We start from the raw sequence: 18,718 nt of genomic DNA, 5'->3' as shown, positions 1-18,718 counted from the left end.
CGGGGCTCTGTCAGCGCCTGTCCCGCCCCAAGATGGCGACCAGGGGCTGTGGCCTTTTCTCGCTCCCTCTCATGTGGTTTTCTCCTCCAGTCGGAGCAGCAGAAGCAGCAGCAGGCGGCCGAGAAGATGCACCGGCAGGAGAGGAAGGCGCTGCGCCGCCCCGCCGGCCACCTCAAGTCCCGGCGCAAGCGAGGGCGGCCCTTCCCCTGAGCCCTGAGCCCTGAGGCCGCACCGACTCGGCAGCTCCGCCGCTGGCCACGTGTCCCCGTCCTCTGGGCCAGAGCGGTGCCTCCCCGTCAGTCATGCCAGTCAATGGACGGGGGATGGTGTCTCACCGGTGAAACGGGAGCCAGGCCTGGGGGCCAGTGCTGACAGCCAGGCCGAGCGTGTCCCTGCGCTCCTCTCCCAGGCCCCCCGCTCCCAGCGGACCCCCAGAAGCACGCGTGGTCTGCTCCTGTGCAGCCTTGGTCGTGCGTGTGTGTGTGTGTGTGTGTGTGTGTGTGTGTGTGTGCTGGTAGGTGTGCTGCTGGTCTATATATCAGTTTGGGATTTTAAAAAATATTTTTATACCAAGAGAATATAAAATAATGTAATAACCTAAAACAAGAAATAGAAGCTTACGTGTATTCTTTTATACTCAGTTCAAGCTTGCATTCAGACTTTTTTATGTTTCTCCCCCGCACAGAGAGAAATGGCTGGAGAACACATTTATAAAAATAAACACTGTATGAACGGCTTCTTCAAACAGACCCTTTCCATGAGCTCACCTGAGCACTGGCGTTGGTTCCTGTTTCTCGGGTGTTGGTGTGACTCCGTGCCCCTGGAGAGGCAGCGGGTGGCTGGTGACAGAATCCGACTGGGAAGCTGGAGTCTGTTCACTGGCTAACAGGCTGCGAAGCTGCAGCTGCCTCGGCCCCGGGCCCAGGTCCCCGTTCCTCCGCCTCTGCTCTCTCAGCTTCTCCCTCTCCGGTCCTGTCTCTGCTCTTCGTGCAGACCAGCTGGCTCCACAGCAGGGGCAGCGTGGCTCCCACGTCCAATCTGTGGTCTGAAATGTAGATTTTCTCCCCCACAAAGTGTATGTCAGTGTCTGTGCAGTATGAGGGTGTGTGTGTATATGTGTGTGCGCGTGTGTGTGTGTGCGCGCGTGCGAAGACGGTACCAGGAAGACCTTTATCCCCCGCTTGTGTCGGGGTGCCCCGGCCTCCGCCCACTCAGCCTGGTGCTGGCTGCTTCCTCCTCCAGCGTCTGGTCCCATCTCCCCGCGCCCCCATGCACTCCTCTCCCAAAGCGCCCGCCGCCCTGGTTTCCTCAGGCCGAGGCTCCGGCTTCCCGGGCCCCATGCTCTAGGCTAGGGGTGTCGAACTCAATCAGAGAAGGGGCCAAAATCTAAAATCCAGCCTAAATCGCGGGCCGAATGGTTTACTGAACAGTCATAAACTGACAATGTCATAAACTGACAGCGGAGTGCAGTGATGACAGCGCGGTGCGGGCCACATTGCAAGGCCTGGCGGGCTGGATTTGGCCCGCGGGCCTTGTGTTTGACATATGTGCTCTAGGCCTTCCCTGGGCTAGACCTTCCGCTCCTGTGCCCGCTCCCAGGCCCCTCCCTTCTGGGGCTCCCCGCAGGTGCCCGGCAGCGGAGTGCAGGCTCAGAGGGGTTCAGGTCTGGGCCTCGGCACCACCCGGTCCTGGGGGGCCATCCATCTGGGCGCTGGCAGCCAGCAGCCTGGCCAGGGGAGCCTGTGGCCTACCCAGTGTGTGAACTCCGCCTGTTTATTTGCCTTAAGTCTCACTTCCTCCCATGAGATGAGCCCAGCACTGCTTCGGCGAGGGCGGACTGAGGCCGCACCTGAGGAGCAGCTGGCGCAGGCGGAGGCTCACGGGAGTGAGACACGGTGTCTCAGCAGCCCCCACCCTGCACGCCCCTCCGCTCACCTGTCCTTCAGTGAGGAGGAGTGTTAGAGCTTCTGTTGGGGGGGCTCCTGAAAGGGCAGCACAGGGCCTGCTGGGATCCCTCCACCGCTGTCCCTGCGGGGTAAAAGGTTCAGGCTCTGGACCTCACTTCCTGTGTGTGCTGTAGGCTGCGTGCTCCCCCTGGGACACCCCGTTTGTCCCGGGCCCCAGGCTGGGTCAGGAGGGCCCCGGGACAGCGGCACTGAGAAGAGGCTGGAGGCAGGAAGGACGTCAGCTGGGATGCCCGGGGGAGGAATATTCTGGTCAGAGGTCCAGAGGCGTGTGAGCCCCCTGACGCAGTGGCTCGGAGGTGGGGCCAGAACTGTGTCCTCACAGCCGCCACCGCTCACCTGGGCCCGCTCTGAGGACCACGGGGCAGCGCAGGGCCTGGCGGGTTTGCCTGGGTGTTCCAGGAGCAGCCTGTTGGCCACGGGGCCGGCAGGGAGGGTCAGACTCCGGTGGTGGAGGCGGAGCAGGTTGGTGCCAGCCGGTCCCCACGGCCCCGCCACTCCGGGAGCATGGGGTTGAAACTCCCCGTGGGCGCCAAGGCCCGTGGGTGTGGGCTCTGCAGGCGAGTCCACGGGGAGTGGCAGGTCCCACCCTCGGGCCCTCGGCACTGCCTCTCTCCCCTGGGGAACCCGGCAGCGTCCGGGCCCGGCGGCCGTGTCTGCAGACGGGCGACTGCAGTCTGGAGCCCAGACCACACCCCCAGACCAGCAGGCTTTCGGGGTGCGGGTTTTCAGAACCAGAACGGGTCTCCTGAGTGGAGACAGGGGAAGGAAAAGGGCAGGCCTGGCCCAGCCCAGACTTGCTCGCGGCTGAGCTGCTGCCAGTGGCCAGGCCATTTAACCCATCCGTGCCTCGGTGTCTCCACCTGTAAAATGGGTATAATAACCTCTGTTCCCTAAAGACTTCAGAGGATGGTTAGAGAGCTAATGAGTGAGGTGCATTGAACTCCTCAGAAGAAAGTGTAACGAAGTATAAAGCACTATTGTAATTAGCTCTCGGGGTCTTTAAACCAGGTTGCATCTTGTTTTAATGGAGTTGCCATGACAACAGGTTTATTTGAAAAACATGTAAAAGGGCGTGGCTATAAGTCTCAATAATCAGTAAATGTTGTTGCAGCTTTCCGTGGTAATTAAGAGCCTTTACCAGTAGCCCTGCACCGTCAGCCGTGGGTCCCGGTGACATGACGTCCCGCAGCGGCTGCAGGCACCCACAGGGAGGGGGGTCTTGGGACGCATCCCCTGTGGAGAGGGGCGGTTTGTATGGATGCGGTTACATCAGAGCCACAGGAGAGAGACTTCCTGTGAGGGATCGGCCCCGGGTCCGGGAGGTGCAGGCAGCAGGCTGGAGCGGAGCCCGCGGCAGTTCCAGGCGACACCGCAGGCTCTGGACACGCAGAGCCAGGCCAGCCCTCGCCTTCCTGCCCCCGCCGCCGGGGAAGCGTGGCTCTCCTTTCCTCGCGGAGAGCCGCAGGCAGCACCCACGCAGTTCGCTCGCCCTTCGCCTGGGCAGTCCTCAGACCGCACCGGCCACGGGGTTCGGCTCCTGTTACTCTCTGACTCGGCTGTTGGGTTCCCAGGCCATCGTCCTCTGTACCCTTGACCCTCAAGTGAACCCCTCCCGGCCCACAGGTCCCAGGAGACAGCTGGGTCGGCCACAAAGCCCGTCCCAACCGACGCGGACGGGGAGGGAGGACAGAGTGCCCCGTGGGCTGCCCGGGGCCTGGCTTCTGGGAGGGACCAGGTGAGGAGCCGGCCTGGTGCTCCTGGGGCCGAGAGTGGCCCACGTCTCGGTGAGCTTGATCAGGTATGTGATGGAGTTCCATCTGTGTGCGTACCATGACAGCATCCTGGTCTGGGGCCGCACTCCCCGCCTGAGAGCCCCAGGCGTCATGGGCGCAGGCACACCTGGAACCGGGAGCTGTCACATTCCTCTTCACCCTTATCTGTTTGTTTATCTTCCTGAGGTCCGCGGGAGAGAGAAACGTCCGTGAAGAGAGAATCACGGACCGGCTGCCTCCTGCACGCCCCCTAACAGGGATCAAGCTTTCAGCCCCTGAGCCACACCGGCCGGGCAGGCTGCTCTGTTTGACCACCCTTAAGTGTGCAGTTCAGTGTGTAAGTGCAGCACATTGTGGCTCAGTGAGGTGGGCACCCAGCGCTGACCATGCCCACGTGGGGAGCCGCTGGTGGAAGGAGCGTGGTCCCCACGCTCAGAGCCCCCTCCAGGCCATCGTGTGGGAAATGAGGCTGTGCTCGGCCCCCGGCGTTCCCGGCTGCCTCCTGCTGCCGCTCTGCCCACAGGGCCACCCAGGCCGGGCGTGCTGTGCCAGCGCGTGCTCCCCTGGACGTGCAGAGAGCCCGGTGTGGGGAGAGCCGTGGGCGTGCAGAGAGCCCGGTGTAGGGAGAGCCGTGGGCGTGCAGAGGGCCCGGTGTGGGGAGAGCCGTGGGCGTGCAGAGAGCCCGGTGTAGGGAGAGCCGGGGACGTGCAGAGGGCCCGGTGTAGGGAGAGCCGTGGACGTGCAGAGAGCCCGGTGTAGGGAGAGCCGTGGACGTGCAGAGGGCCCGGTGTGGGGAGAGCCGTGGACGTACAGAGAGCCCGGTGTAGGGAGAGCCGTGGACGTACAGAGAGCCCGGTGTAGGGAGAGCCGTGGACGTGCAGAGGGCCCGGTGTGGGGAGAGCCGTGGACGTACAGAGAGCCCGGTGTAGGGAGAGCCGTGGACGTACAGAGAGCCCGGTGTAGGGAGAGCCGTGGACGTGCAGAGGGCCCGGTGTAGGGAGAGCCGTGGACGTACAGAGAGCCCGGTGTAGGGAGAGCCGTGGACGTGCAGAGAGCCCGGTGTAGGGAGAGCCGTGGGCGTACAGAGAGCCCGGTGTAGGGAGAGCCGTGGGCGTGCAGAGGGCCCGGTGTGGGGAGAGCCGTGGGCGTGCAGAGGGCCCGGTGTGGGGAGAGCCGTGGGCGGGGCGTGGCTGGTCCCGGGTTCTGAGCACAGGTGGACGCTGAGAACGGCCGCAGAGCTCAGCTCGCCTTCATGTGTATCGAGTGTGTGTGCTGCGCAGCGGGGGTCTGTGCTCCTGCCTCCCCACGTGCGAGCACACGCTCTCCGGCCAGACGCCGGGGGCCCTGCTCCGGGCCGGGCAGCGGGAGGGCAGCGGGAGGCCCCGGGCCTTCGGGCCATCGGCTCGCGCTCCAGCCATGGAGGCTGCGCTTTCCTTGTCGGAGGCCGTGCTGGCGGGACAGGGCCGAGCCATCTCGGAGCCGCCGGGTTCCGGGTGCTGCTGACTGCCCCTCGTCTGGTTGCTGGTGCGTCACCTTGCAGAGGCCCCGGGGGCCCTGGAGTGCGCCTGGCTCAGCTGTGGGCCCTCGGCCCCGGCGCGATGCACTTCGGGGCATCCCGGCGACATCAGATACCGTCGGAGAGACCTGCTGCCATTTTCCCTGCGGGGCTGCGTGCCACACGGGAACCTGGTTTCAGGACACGAGATGGAGTCTCGGGTGCTGTGCCTCCCACCGCCCGGCCGGCCAGGCCGGCGGCCTGGTGTGCGGGCTCCGTGGGGGCAGCCCTGGCCGGCAGCACAGCTGGCTGCTCCGTGAGGACCCGTGGCCTCAGCGGGGGCCTCCACTCGGCGGTCTGTGACGGGAGATCCTGATGGAGGCTTGCTTGATCGGCTGGAAAAGAGGGTCCTGTGAGAGGAGCCTGAGCCCCCAGAGGGAGCCTGAGCAGGCCGTGTGCCCGGTGCGGGGGGTCAGGGCCGTGGGCAGCCCTCGGGGCCCAGTTTGCTGGCCAGTGGAGTGTGTGTGGGGGGACAGCCCCGGACACCCCCCCCCCCCCACAGCGACAGCCGACGTCAGGGAGGATGCAGCCTCACCCTGAGGGCGAGGGTGTGAGGTCAGCGCGGCCGGCCGCATTATTGCTTCCTGGGGTGCGTGCGGGCGGCTTCCTGCCCGCGGAGCGGCCCCCTGCGGCGCCCGCCTGGAAAGGCTGCAGACGGAGCATCCGGCACAGCTGGCCGGTTTCCTCCCCATTGTTTGCCGAGCGCTCTGGAGTAAATATGGAAAAAGCCAGCGGGCGCGACAGGCTGCCTGACCCTGACCCTGACCCGGTGGGCCAGGCCTGGGGGACCTGGCCTGCCCTGCCCCCGGCCCCCTCCTCCGCAGGGGAACTGGGTGCCCCACCTACAGGCCCCACAGGAGAAGGGTAGCATCATTTCAGGGGCAGGGGGGTCCCCACTGCCCACAGCCGCCTGGGGGCCTAGAGCAAGGTGTCCAGACGTCCTGCTTTTGGCGGGACAGTCCCAATCAATTTGTCCCGCGTCCCGCGGCATTTTTTAAAAAATCCCCATTTTTGGAAAGAAGAATCTTTTTGATACGGGACAAATTGTTAAAAATCGGGACATCTGGTCACCTTAGCCTAGGGAGCCGAGCTTTCCCGGGGTGACCGGGTGGAGGGCTCTGTTGCTAGAGGTGTTAGAACCAGCCCCCTCGCCGCCCCCTCACGTGCTCTCTGTGGGGAGAGAGGAACTCGCACATTTTCCGCTCTGCCTCTCTCTGTTTCTGCCTGTCCAGTTTCTCAGATCCTACTTGCCTAACTCTAACTCTGTCATTCAAAAGGAAACATTTGAAATGGATTCTCAGAAAGGAAACCATTAACGATTAAAGATAAAAACTCACTCAACCGGCGTGGCTCCGTGGTTGAGTGTCGACCCATGAACCAGGTGGTCACACAAGGTTCGATTCCCGGTCAGGGCACAGGCCCAGGTTGCAGGCTCCATCCCCAGTGTGGAGTGTGCAGGAGGCAGCCGATCCGTGATTCTCTCTCATTCATCACTGATGTTTCTTTCTCTCCCCCTACCCGCCTTTCTGAAATAAAAGATACATGTATCTTGTACTCAATTGCACCAGAAAAAGCAATCATCTTTTTTTAAAATATATTCCATTGATTTTTTTTACAGAGAGGAAGGGAGAGGAATAGAGTATTAGAAACATCGATGAGAGAGAAACATCAGCTGCCTCCTGCACACCTCCTACTGGGGATGTGCCCACAACCAAGGTACATGCCCTTGACTGGAATCAAACCTGGGACCCTTGAGTCCGTAGGCAGACCCTCTGTCCATTGAGCCAAGCTGGTTAGGGCAGCAATCGTATTCTTACTAGAATTATTTTCTGAAGGGATAGTGTGTGTGTGTGTGTGTGTGTGTGTGTGTGTGTGTGTGAAGTGCTTGCTGGGTATAGAGAGAGCATCACAACTGGGAAATCTATTCTGTTTGCCTTCCGCTCCCGGGTCCCTAAGTTCTCTGCCACCGGGTCCCTGTGGGTCCCTGTGGGTCAGCAGGTTCCCTCCGCCCCTGTCTCATTGCCACGGAGGGGCGGGCCCGCTCGGCTGGGACGGCTTGTTTCTATGAAGCCAGTGACTTCCGGCCCATAGCCCTCGCCGGCCTTCACCTGCCTCAGCGGTGAACGCAGTGCGTTCTCCGGCCACGATCTTCGCACCCTGACCCCGGCTCCGGCCCCTTTCCCAGAGCAGGCCAGGCCCCGCGCAGCCCCAGTGGCTTCCCGGCTTCTCAGTCACACGTTGTTCCAGAGGCCGTTTCCAGCCGGGAAGGCCTGCTCCGTGTCCGCCCACTGTGGCTCGGGTGAAGGGAGCCCTTTGTGCCGCGCTGTTGAGACAGGACCTGCCCTGGTCGGTAACAGAGTCCCCAGTGTGGTGCGTGGCCGACGGGTAACAATGCCCCAGTGTGTGCCGGCCCGGGTTCCCCGAAGGGTGTGTCCTCAGGATGGGTCACATTTCACTGCTGTTTCTAACGCGGTGGTGGCCAAGGAGCAGATCCCGGCGTATCGCCATCTTCTACCCCGAGCGGCCAGGCTGTTGTGACTGCCCCATCCGTACCTGCTGGACCCCCTTCGCCTCCATCACTGCGGCGGTTCTTCCTGGCACTGACACCACGCGATGGTGACAGGTGATGGAGGAATCGGACGCCGTGCCTGATGGAGAGCACTGTCCAGCCTGTGAGATCGGATGGCTGTGGAACTGCTGCCTGACGGCGCTTTTAACTCCGTCCCACACATGCTCCATTGGACTGCGATCTGGTGATTGTGGGGCCGCCTGAGCAAGGGAAAGTCTCTCTCCCGTTCTTGAAGCCACTCCTGCACAGTACGGGCACCGCGGCACGGCGCGTTGTCTTATTGGAAGAAGCCATCTCCATGGGATACGCCATCCACATGACCGGATGGACTTCATCAGCAAGGATACTTAGGTGTGCTGTGCTATTCAGACGTCGTTCCACAGGAATTAAAGGAAAATCATGCCAGGAAACCGTGCCCAAACCATCACACTGCCCCACCAGCTTGAAGGCTTGCTGGTGGGGGGCATGCTTTCGTGCTGTTTCTGCGAAATTCTCACTCTGCCATCTGCACGATGCAACCGGAAACGTGATTCATCGACCACGTGACTTCTTTCCAGCACTCGACGGTCCAATCCCTGTGCTCCTGTGCGAACTGGAGACGTTTTATCTTGGTGACTGCAGACAGCAGAGGTGTCCGAACAGGCCTTCGGCTTCCATAGCCCACACGATGGAGGGTACGGGGAGTCTGGGCTTTCAGGACCCTCAGTGCCGGCACCTCCCGCGTGGACCGCACTGCCGCCCCGGGGGCTGGGGTGCCCCTCCTCCCCCATCACCCGCCCGGACCTGGGTGAGCTGGCAGGGCCTGGAGTGACCCTCCGAGTGGACCAGCGGAAGGAGCAGAGTTCCTGCCGAAAGCCGGTGGCGGAGGCTGGGCTGTGGTCAGGAAGCAGACATGCGGACACCGCTTCTGGGGACGGTGGAGGAGGGAGGGGGCGGGCGGGGGCCAGGCCGGAGGGAGCCGGCAGCTGGGATCACAGACAGTCATTCCGGCGGGAACATCGTAATTACAGGGAGGCTGGCGGGGACCTGAGAGGGTGGCTGCCGGAGAGAGGAGGCGTGAGCGGAGGCCACACAATGCCCCACTGTGCGGAGGCCCAGCCTGGCGGGCCCAGCATCCCGCTGGCAGGAGGGCAGGAGAAGGAATTGGAGCCCCGGGGGGGGGGGGGGGGCAGTGGTCAGGGAATTTGTAGATGAGGAAAGAGCAAGAACCCACTGTTACCAATGTAGATCGGAGGAAGGCCTAAGAGAGGAGCAGGGAGCGGGAAGGAGTGAGGGGGAGAGGCAGAGGGTGGGGAGAGGAGGGGAGGGGAGGGGAGAGGAGAGGAGGACAGGGCAGGCAGAGGGCTGCACAGGCAGGTGCGGGGGAGAGCCCTGCCCCCCCCAGCCGGCACATTAGTCACAAACCTGGGAGGATCTCCGCCCCAGCTGGAGATCTAGGGGCTGCGTGGCTCAGTGGGGAGCGTCGGCCTAGGAACCAGGAGGTCACGGTTCGATTCCGGTCAAGGGCACATGCCCAGGTTGCAGGCTCCATCCCCAGTGGGGGGCGTGCAGGAGGCAGCCCATCCATGATTCTCTCATCATGGATGTTCCTATCTCTCTCTCCCTCTCCCTTCCTCTCTGAAATCAATAAAAGAAACACACACACACACACACACATATATATATTGTATATATATATATTGTTGTTTTTTTAAGAGGCTTAGGAACTTCTAGAACAGGCTGTTATCAGCAGCCCTTACTCCCCAACGCTGTTCTCAGCGACCCCCCCGGCTCACGCCCTTCGGCTTGTTTCTCTGAGGGGGTTTGCCCGCACCTCCTCTTTCGGAGCCTTCATCGGGGGTGATGGCGCTGGGCCCGGCCAGCCTGCACACGGGGGCTGCGGTGCCCGCCCAGCGGTGCCCTTAGCTCCCCAGCTGGGGCAGACTGTCACATCTCCCCAGGTCTGTGACTACTGTGCCGGCTGGGGAGGGCCCTCTGCCTGCCCTGTCCTCCTCTCCTCTCCGGAGAGGCCCAGCCTCCGCCTCCGGGGCCAGGGGGAGGTGGGGGCAGGGAGGAAAGCCTGCTGTGCTCTCAGTGGGGAGGGTCAGCAGGAAGTGGGCCAGGCAGGGGGCAAAGAGGGGTTCCTCTGATTAAAGGGTCAGAGTAGTCGCCGAGCAAACAGGCCAATGAGTGCATCCCTAAAACGGGGCCCTCGGAATCCGGGCGGGGGGGGGGGGGGGGGGGAGACAGCACCGCCTGCCCGCTCCACCCCGCCCCCTTCCATGGCGGAGGCGGGAGACCGCTGGGGGGACCGGAGCTGGGACCAGAACGCAGTCCCTGCTCTCAGCCCGCTGGGCGCTCACAGGTCCGCACCCCGAACCCCGGGGCCTGTCTCCGCGGGCTCCCCCTGCTCCTCCTGAGCACAGGACAGCTTTATCCGGACAGTGGCCGCCGGAAGCCAGACCGCACTCCTGGGAGGCCCTGCCCGGGCTGTGACATGCTGTCCCCGGGGCTGGCAGCACGGCCGGGTGGGACTCCAGGAAGCGCCCTTCCCGGGAGGCAGAGCCGCCGGCTGCCTCGGGGCTGAGCATCCACCCAGGACCCAGGAGGCCACGGCTGGACTCCCGCTCAGGCACAGGCCCGGGCTGCGGGCTCCATCCCCAGAGCGGGCGTGCAGGAGGCAGCGGCCAGTGGCTCTCTCTCATCGCGGAGGTTTCTACCCTCTCTCCCTCTCTGAAATATGCATTTTTATTTTTATTTTTTTAAAGGAGAGGCAGAGAACCACACTGCTCTCTCCCCCTGCTAGCTGGGTGTCAGACACAGAGCCACGAGGTGAGCGCTCTCTGCCGAGGGCCAGGACCGCCAGAGAGAAGGGGCTCGGTCCCTGCCCGCTGCGGACTCACCCCATACAATTACTGGTAGAATAGAATGTTGTGTGAGATAAATACATTTTAGGGACTGGTGTTAACCTTTATTAAGTGCCTGTTATTTGCCAGAGATATTATATATTTTCTTTAATTAAACTTTATATGATTTAGCTTAACTTAATTTCCCCAGCGACCCTGCCGTTGAGCACTAGTGTCCCCATTTTACAGACGAAGAAACAGGCTCCGGAGGCTGGGGGCTCGGCGGGCCACGCAGTGGATGAGAGCGTTCTGCTCCCCGGTGCCCGGCCTCCCCGCTCTCCCGGCTGCTCCCAGGCCCCTCGGGGTCCGTTTGGTTTTGCTTCTTGTAAGGACCCCCCCCCCAGCAGTCACACCGCCAAAGCCGCCTCCGGTCTGAGAAACCCAGCCCAGCCGTTCCCCAGGGGTTTGGGGAAAAGGAAACTTTTAAGATCCGTGAATTTTATTCGCTTTCTCTGTGCGAGGGGGAAAAGCCGATCGTCAGCGCTAATAAACCCCGCTCAATTACCCTCATCACAGTGATTACTGCTCCTGCGCTCTAATTGCTCTCTCGCCTTTTCATTACGAGCCGCGTCTTCAAAGCCGAGGAACGCAGCCATTTCACCGGAGCTGGGACTGGGCTCTCACGGCCGAGCGGGAGCCCGCGGTTCTGCTCCGAAGGCGGCGGCCCAGCGTCACTCCGCAGGGTGGCCTCCCTGGTGCTGGTGCTGGTGCTCAGCCGCGGGGGACTTGCCGAAGGGTCACCATGGGGGGCAGCTCCTCTGGGCCCAGTGCACGGGCTGCGCCTCTTCTGGTGCGCCCTGATGGGTGTCCTCCCCGGAGGCCCGGGCTGGAGACGGGCGCTGTGTCCGATCGGCAACAGTCCCGCCCCCTCCTACCCCCACCCACCCCCCCGCCGTCTGCATCCCAGTGGGAGCTTTCTCTGTTACTTTTCTAAAAAATACACACTGAGCGGCCAGATTGTGAAAATCTCTGAACACTAATAATCTGGCCACTCAGTGTGTGTACATATATTAGAGGCCTGGTGCATGCATTCCTGCATGGGCGAGGCCCGGCCAGCCTGGCCAGCGGGAGGGGACATGGGCGGTTGGCCAGTCTGCCTGCTGGTTGAACTCCTGGTCGAGGGGACAATTTGCATATTAGCCTTTTATTATATAGGATAGACACTGAGTGGCCGGGTTATTATGTGTTCAGAGATCATCATCATCATCTGGCCACTCAGTGTATATACCGTATTTTCCAGCGTATAAGATGTCCCCCTAATTTTACAGTTAAAACATAGGTTTAGGCCTATATTCGCTGTATAAGACTACCTCCCACCTCCGAGGCAACACCAGTTCTTTTTTTAATAGACCGCCTCTCTGGCTCTGGCCAATCTGATAAGGCTTTTTACTAGAACAGAGTGTAGCTTCGGGTACAGAACATGTATAATTTGCATGCATAAAAAGCCTGCTTGGATTGGCCGAGTTAGAGAGGCGGTCTATTAAAAAAAGAACTGGTGTTGCCTCGGAAGTGGGGGGTAGTATTATACAGCGAATATAGGCCTAAACCTATGTTTTAACTGTAAAATTAGGGGGTCATCTTATATGCCGGAAAATACGGTATTTATTGATTTCAGAGAGGAAGGGAGAGGGAGAGAGAGAGAAACATCAATGATGACAAGAGAATTATTGATTGGCTGCCTCCTGCACGCCCCCTACTAGGGATGGAGCCTGCAGCCCAGACCTGTGCCCTTGGCTGGAATCGAACCCGGAACCTTCAGTCTGCAGGCCGACGCGCTCCCCACTGAGCCACACCGGCCAGGACCACGTGGGTGCTTTTCCCAGGGCAGTCGCCAACCCCAGGCCCTTGTGGATTTAAAAGCCCAGACGGTTACGAGGGAAACTCTCTCGCTCAGAGGCCTCTCCCGAGGGCTCCGTCGATTCCCGCTGCTCTGCTGGGGGCGGCGGGGCCACGATGGGCAGCAGCTGTGCCCGGACGGGCCCTCCCCCCCAGGCCCCTCCGCCCGAACGAGGAGACGCTGGTTTGGTGCCCAGGGACCCCAACAGCTGTGGTGATGGCGTGTGCCAGGGCGTGTGAACCAGAAGCCGCCCCAAGGCCTCCGGGGCGACACAGAGACACACAGACAGACACCCAACCGCGCAGAGCAGCCGTGAGGTCACGGAGAGGCAGGCGCTGAGTCACGGGAGCCCGGGAAGCCAGGTGGGGTCGGTCGCTAGGAGAGGAGAGAGCATCTCCGGGTGAGTCAGGGCTCACCCTGCAGGAGGCTCCCGGCCTGCCCCTCCCGCTGATTCAGCGCGCGGCTTTGTCTCTGCTTCCACGTCGTGTTCCGTGTTTCACAACGGAGCTCCGAGGGAGCCGTGTCTCCGGAAGCGGGGCCCGCACCTCTCGCCCCAGCTCTGGCCGCTCCCTAGGTGCGCTCGGCACGCACGCCCACGGAAACCACAGCTTCCGAGGCAGCCGTACGTGGCTGAGGGCCTGCTGTGCTCCCCAAGGCACCCGGACACCTGGGGTTTGGGGTTTTTTTGTTTGTTTGTTTAGTTTTGTTTTTTAAATATATTTTATTGATTTATTTTACGGAGAGGAAGGGAGAGGAATAGAGAGCTAGAAACATCGATGAGAGAGAAATATAAATCAGCCTTCTGCACACTCCCTATGGGGGATGTGTCCACAACCAAGGTACATGCCCTTGACAGGGATCGAACCGGGGACCTTTCAGTCTGCAGGCCGACACTCTATCCACTGAGCCACACCGGTTAGGGCCTGAGATTTGTTTTGCTGACTAATCCTCATAACTCCATGCGAGAGGCATTGTCCCATTCTGCAGACGGCAGAACTGAGGCTCAGGAGGATTACGCACGTGCCCGGAGTCTCCTAGTCGGTAGGAAAGGACAGAGGCAGGCCCTCTCCCGCCAGGCTCAGAGGCCTCCTCTGGAGGACTCTAAGCAAAACTCGACTTCCGGCGAATAAACACGCCTTCCAGGGCGTCTTACGGTTAGTCCGGCTTCAGAGGCGTTTACACTTCGCCGTAAATCTCCCCAAACCCATCCCTGTCAGCTCTCACGTTCTCCTCTTGCTGGTGCGAGGACAGAGGGAGGGGTAGACCTTGAGGGTGGCCACACCCTTGCCTTCTGCGGTTCCCCCTCTCCCCTGGTCCTGCTTTCAGGTTCCGCGTACGGTGGTGTGCTCAGTGCGTGTGTGACTCTCCGGAGACGGAGGGAGATCTCTGCCCGTTTTTGCCTGAGATCTTGGCTTGTGTTCATCTTATTAAACAAAAGATATGCCGTGCACACCCCAATGCCCCCACATTCCGCTCCGACGGCTCCTTCAGAGGTCCCCGTGGCCGTGGCTCCCACTGCGGCCATCCTAGTGGCTCACACGCGCTGTGCCTGCCCGGGCTGGCAGAGCCCGGCCCTCCTGGCCTTGGCCCTGACCTTCCTGTAGCCTCCTCCCCCCTCCCAGACCGGAGAGGAAGGCAGAGCCGGGCAGTGGGCGATGGGGAGGAGGAGGGAGACCAGAGGAGCGGGGAGCGGGTGAGGGACACCAGGCACAGCTCTTGGGAGACCCTTTGTTCAGTGGAGGGAAGGCTCAAACGTCTCTGCTGCTCCTTCGGTTGACCAAAGGAGGTTATATATATATATATATATATATCACATTTTTATTGATTTCAGAGAGGGAGAGGGAGAGAGAGAGAAGCATCGATGATGAAAGAGAACCATTGATGGGCTGCCTCCTGCAGGCCCTGCACTGGGGACCGAGCCTGCAACCCGGGCCTGTGCTGTGACTAGGAATCGATCTGAGACCTCCTGGTTCCTAGGTTGATGCTCAACTACTGAGCCACGCTGGCCCGGCTGGTTGGCCATGTTTTCGCTTAACTGTCCCTGGCCACGTGGAAAGTTCTGGAAGGCAGCCCTTTGTCCACGCTGACCAGGCGCACTGTGGGGGCGGGCTCGGCACCGCTGTGTGGCCGCCGCAGGGGGAACACCCGGAGGGACGCTTTCAGAGCGGCCGCCCTCGGCCGGCGGGGAGAGCCTTTCTCAGGAGGCGCGGGCCCGTGAAGCGCCGCCTGACGGCCCCGCTGAGCAGGTCACTCACCTCTGCGCACTCGCCCACTGTGACCCACGCCCACCATGCGCATTCCTAAGGTTTAAGTTCGTTACACCCTGGCTGTTTGGCTCAGTGGATAGAGCGTCGGCCTGAACTAAAGGGTCCCGGGTTCGATTCCCGTCAAGGGCACAGGCCTAGGTTGTGGGCTCGATCCCCAGTAGGGGGCGTGCAGGAGGCAGCCGGTCAGTGATTCTCTCCCATCATGGATGTTTCTCTCTCTCCCTCTCCCTTCCTCTCTGAAATCAATAGAAAGATAAAATTAAGAAATGAATGAACCAATCTACTGGGCATGCATATTTACAACTGCCTGTGGGACTCAGGGACTCAGGGAAGGGCCAGGCCCTTGGGAGAGACTCAGCGCAGACCTGTTTTCCTGCCCCGTGCCTCACCAGTTCTGCGCTCCCCTGGGCCCTGTGGTGGGGGGCCTCGGCTGGCCTGGGGGTGCTGAGGAGGAGGAGGGGTCTCTGTGCCCACTGGGCTGTGGTCACCAGCTCTCCCCACCCCGCCACCATGGCCACGGCCCTCCCTCCCGGAGCTCTGTGAAGCCCAGCCTCCCCGCTTCAGGCCGGCACAGAGGATCAGAGCCTTCGGGGGTGGGGGTGGGGAAACAGGAGAGCAGCCTCCGGTCTGGGGACGAGCAAAGTCTGCTTAAACACAGCACAGAGCGTGTCCCCATCGGGAAAGCAAATATGCTGGCCTTTGTCACAGCGGGAACCACCGTTCGTCACAGGGCACGGGGAGGCGCGGAGGCTGAGCAGAAAAGTGACTGTGTTCAGAGTGTGTGTGTGTGTGTGTTTTTCTGTATGTTTATATGTGTGTGTGTGTTACCTATATGTTTATGTGTGTATATGTTTTACCTATATGCTTATATATATACATGTTTTTATTGACGTTTAGAGGGGGGCGGAGGCAGAGGGATAGAGAGAGAAACACCATGGATCAGCGGGCATGTGCCCTGGCCGGGAATCGAACCGTGACCTCTAGGTTCCTCGGCAGCCACGCCCCGGCCACATCTTATCGTTTCTCTTAGGTGGTTCCCACGGGGACTTCCTGGTCTGCACAGTGAAATTGTGTCAAACGTTGTAAGAAGTCAATAAGCTGGTCTTTCCTGGAGGCGGCTGAGCCATTTCTCACGTTTTTAAACACGTTTGTCCTCATCGGGGACAGCGGCCTCTCTCAGTGACGTGGTTCTAATGTGATTTCTGCCCGCCCTCCCGTCAGCACCTGCGCCTGGGAACTCTGCCCGTGGCCGTTCCCCGTGGCCGCTCCCCGTGGCCGCTCCCCGTGGCCGTTTCCCGTGGCCGTTCCCCGGGCGGCCCCGTCAGTCTGGGCCGGGCGTCTGGCGGGACAAGGGCTGTGAGGGCCCCGCCTTCCTCTCGGGCGCTGGCGGCGGGAGGCTCGGGGATGCGCAGGAGGCCCGGGGCCTGCGCTGCTCCCGGGGCCGGTTTAAAACCACGGATCCCGTTCCTTCCCGCGTCTGTGAGGATGATTGCTTTCCTCCTGAGTCGGTTTTTGTCTTTGGTGTTTCTAGAAATTTTTCTTTTCCATCGGACCTTTCCAGTGTCCTTCCATCCATTCACGTGCGCAGCAAGTGGCAGCCCTACTATGTGCCGGGCGCTTTCCGAAGCCGTGGGCACAGCGTGAGGAAGCAGGCCGCCTCAGGGGGCTGCTGTGCGGCTGGCCTCCCGCCGCACCTGCTGGGCCTGCGGCTCCCTGCGGCCCCCTCACCGCGGCCAGCGCGTACCCCCCCCCCCCCACCGGCTTCTGTGCCTGATGTGCGTTGCTTAGCGACGACAGTCCTGGGGGGGCCGTTACGCTCCCAGGTGGGGGATGAGGAGACGGAGAGGGGCACCTGCCCTGCCTGGGCACCCCGTCCGGTCCCTCTGGCGAGGGGTGCGGCGTGCCGCACTGAAGCAGCTCGGGCCCCTGCACGTTACAGACGGGAAACTGAGGCAGGGGAGGGCTGAGCGGCACAAAGCAGGTCACCCGCTGGCCCAGCGGCCCCGCCCAGCCTGGGGGCCCGAGCCCCACGGTCTCCCCGGCCCGGCCCGCCCCTCCCAGACCCCCTGGCTGACACCGCGACGGAGGCCACCGGTCCACCCTCCGGTGGGACCCGGCCTCGGCCGGAGCCGGCGCGGGGCGGGCGGCCGCGGGGACCTCCCAGGCGCCGGCAGGGATCTCGGCCACTCGGTGCTTTTGGCTTTTTGCAAATCCCGAAACGTCACCTTGTAATTGCTTAATTCTCGTGTTGGTTCGTTTCCGCTGGGCTGGCCCGGGGCTCCGCAGCCCGGCGTACCGAGGGCTCTCTCCTTTAGTAACGGCACTTCGCTCACAAAGTGCGTTTCATGTTCAAAGTGCCCGCGTTCGCTAATGAATCAGACGCCAGCGGCCGCCCGGGCAGGTCTGACCAGGTCCTCGGCTCCTCATGGTGAGGTGCGATTCCTCCTGCAGCCCGACCCCCGGCCCCCGTGGCCCCGTTCTGCCCACAGACCAGACTCTGGGCCCTGGGCCCGGCTCGGCCCGGGGGGCTGGGCACACAGGTGTCCCCTCGGGGTCCGTGCAGGTGCCCGGGGCCGGGGGACACGTGGGGCCGGGAGCAGGGACGTGACACCAGGACGCGGTCTGGGCTCGGGGCGGGGGGGGGGGGGTGAGGGGGACCTGGACAGGTGAGGCCGGAGGGCGCCTGGGCAGCGGGAACGGCCTGTGCTAAGGGGTGGCGTGAGGAGCAGAGCTCGGGGTGAGGGCAGGAGGCCCGGAGGCCGGCCAGGCTGAGTGGCAGGCCCGCGGGGGCTGGAGCTGGGCACTGACCTCGGGCTCCGGGTTCTGCCTCGGGAGGTTAATGGAGACGGGCTGAGGGAGGGCAGGAGGGAAACGGGAGGCCTGAGCCGGGCAGACGGAGAGCACAGACCCAGCCGACAGGGCTGTCAGGGCGATTGACCTGACTCGGCCCACGGTGACCTGGGAGTGACCTGGGGGCCAGTGACCTGGGGGTGACCTGGGGGTGACCTGGGGGCCCGGTGACCTGGGGGTGACCTGGGGGCCTGGGGGCGACCTGGGGGTGACGTGGCGGTGACGTGGGGGCCCGGTGACCTGGGGGTGACCTGGGGGTGACCTGGAGGCCCGGTGGCCTGGGGGCGACCTGGGGGTGACCTGGGGGTGACCTGGGGGCCAGTGACCTGGGGGTGACCTGGGGCTGATGACCTGGGGGCGACCTGGGGGTGACCTGGGGGTGACCTGGGGGCCAGTGACCTGGGGGTGACCTGGGTGCTGATGACCTGGGGGTGACCTGGGGGTGACCTGGGGGTGACCTGGGGGCCAGTGACCTGGGGGTGACCTGGGGGCCCGGTGACCTGGGGGCCCGGTGGCCTGGGGGTGACCTGGGGGTGACCTGGGGGCCCGGTGACCTGGGGGTGACCTGGGGGTGACCTGGGGGTGACCTGGGGCCCGGTGGCCTGGGGTGAGGGGCCCGGGAGGGCTGCCTGCGTCCCCTCGGGAAGGCCCGGAGGGTGGTGCCTTCCTGCCGACCTCCCCCGGAGAAGCCACGTGAGACGGAGAAGCCAGGGGAGGGAGAAGCCCTGAAGCAGTGGGTGACCCGTGGTCTGGGCGTCGGGGTCAGGAGAGGTCAGGAGAGCAGGCGGGGCAGGGCTAGGCTTGGAGTCGCTGGAGGGTCCTGGCTCCCTGGGGACACCAGTGGGGGAGGGGGAGGGGGGCTGAGGAAGGGGCTGGTGTGTGGGCAGCTGAGATGAGGTCTGCAGAATGGGGCCAGGTCAGGACAAGGTCAGGACAAGGTCAGGACACGGTCAGCTGGACGGGACGGTGCCACAGAGGAGGATCCAGGACGGGCTGGTGTGGCGAGGCCAGAAGGC

General features: G+C 62.6%; 1 protein-coding gene across 1 annotated transcript in view; it reads left to right on the top strand.

The window, feature by feature from the left end:
* The window catches only part of NOL10 (nucleolar protein 10), a 53,906-nt gene extending 53,161 nt beyond the window's left edge, over positions 1 to 745 (top strand). Inside the window, exon 21 of the mRNA XM_084900085.1 lies at positions 91 to 745. Within this exon, the coding sequence (XP_084756211.1) occupies positions 91 to 210 (120 nt within the window). The 3' untranslated portion in view covers positions 211 to 745. The remainder of the gene's footprint in view (positions 1 to 90) is intronic.
* The last annotated feature ends 17,973 nt before the right edge of the window (positions 746 to 18,718 follow it).

This window comes from Pipistrellus hanaki, assembly GCF_964339955.1.
Source record: "Pipistrellus hanaki genome assembly, chromosome: 12".
Classification (NCBI taxonomy): Eukaryota; Metazoa; Chordata; class Mammalia; order Chiroptera; family Vespertilionidae; genus Pipistrellus; species Pipistrellus hanaki.
The sequence above is the reverse complement of the archived record's forward strand: the minus strand, read 5'-3'. Positions and strand labels throughout refer to the sequence as shown.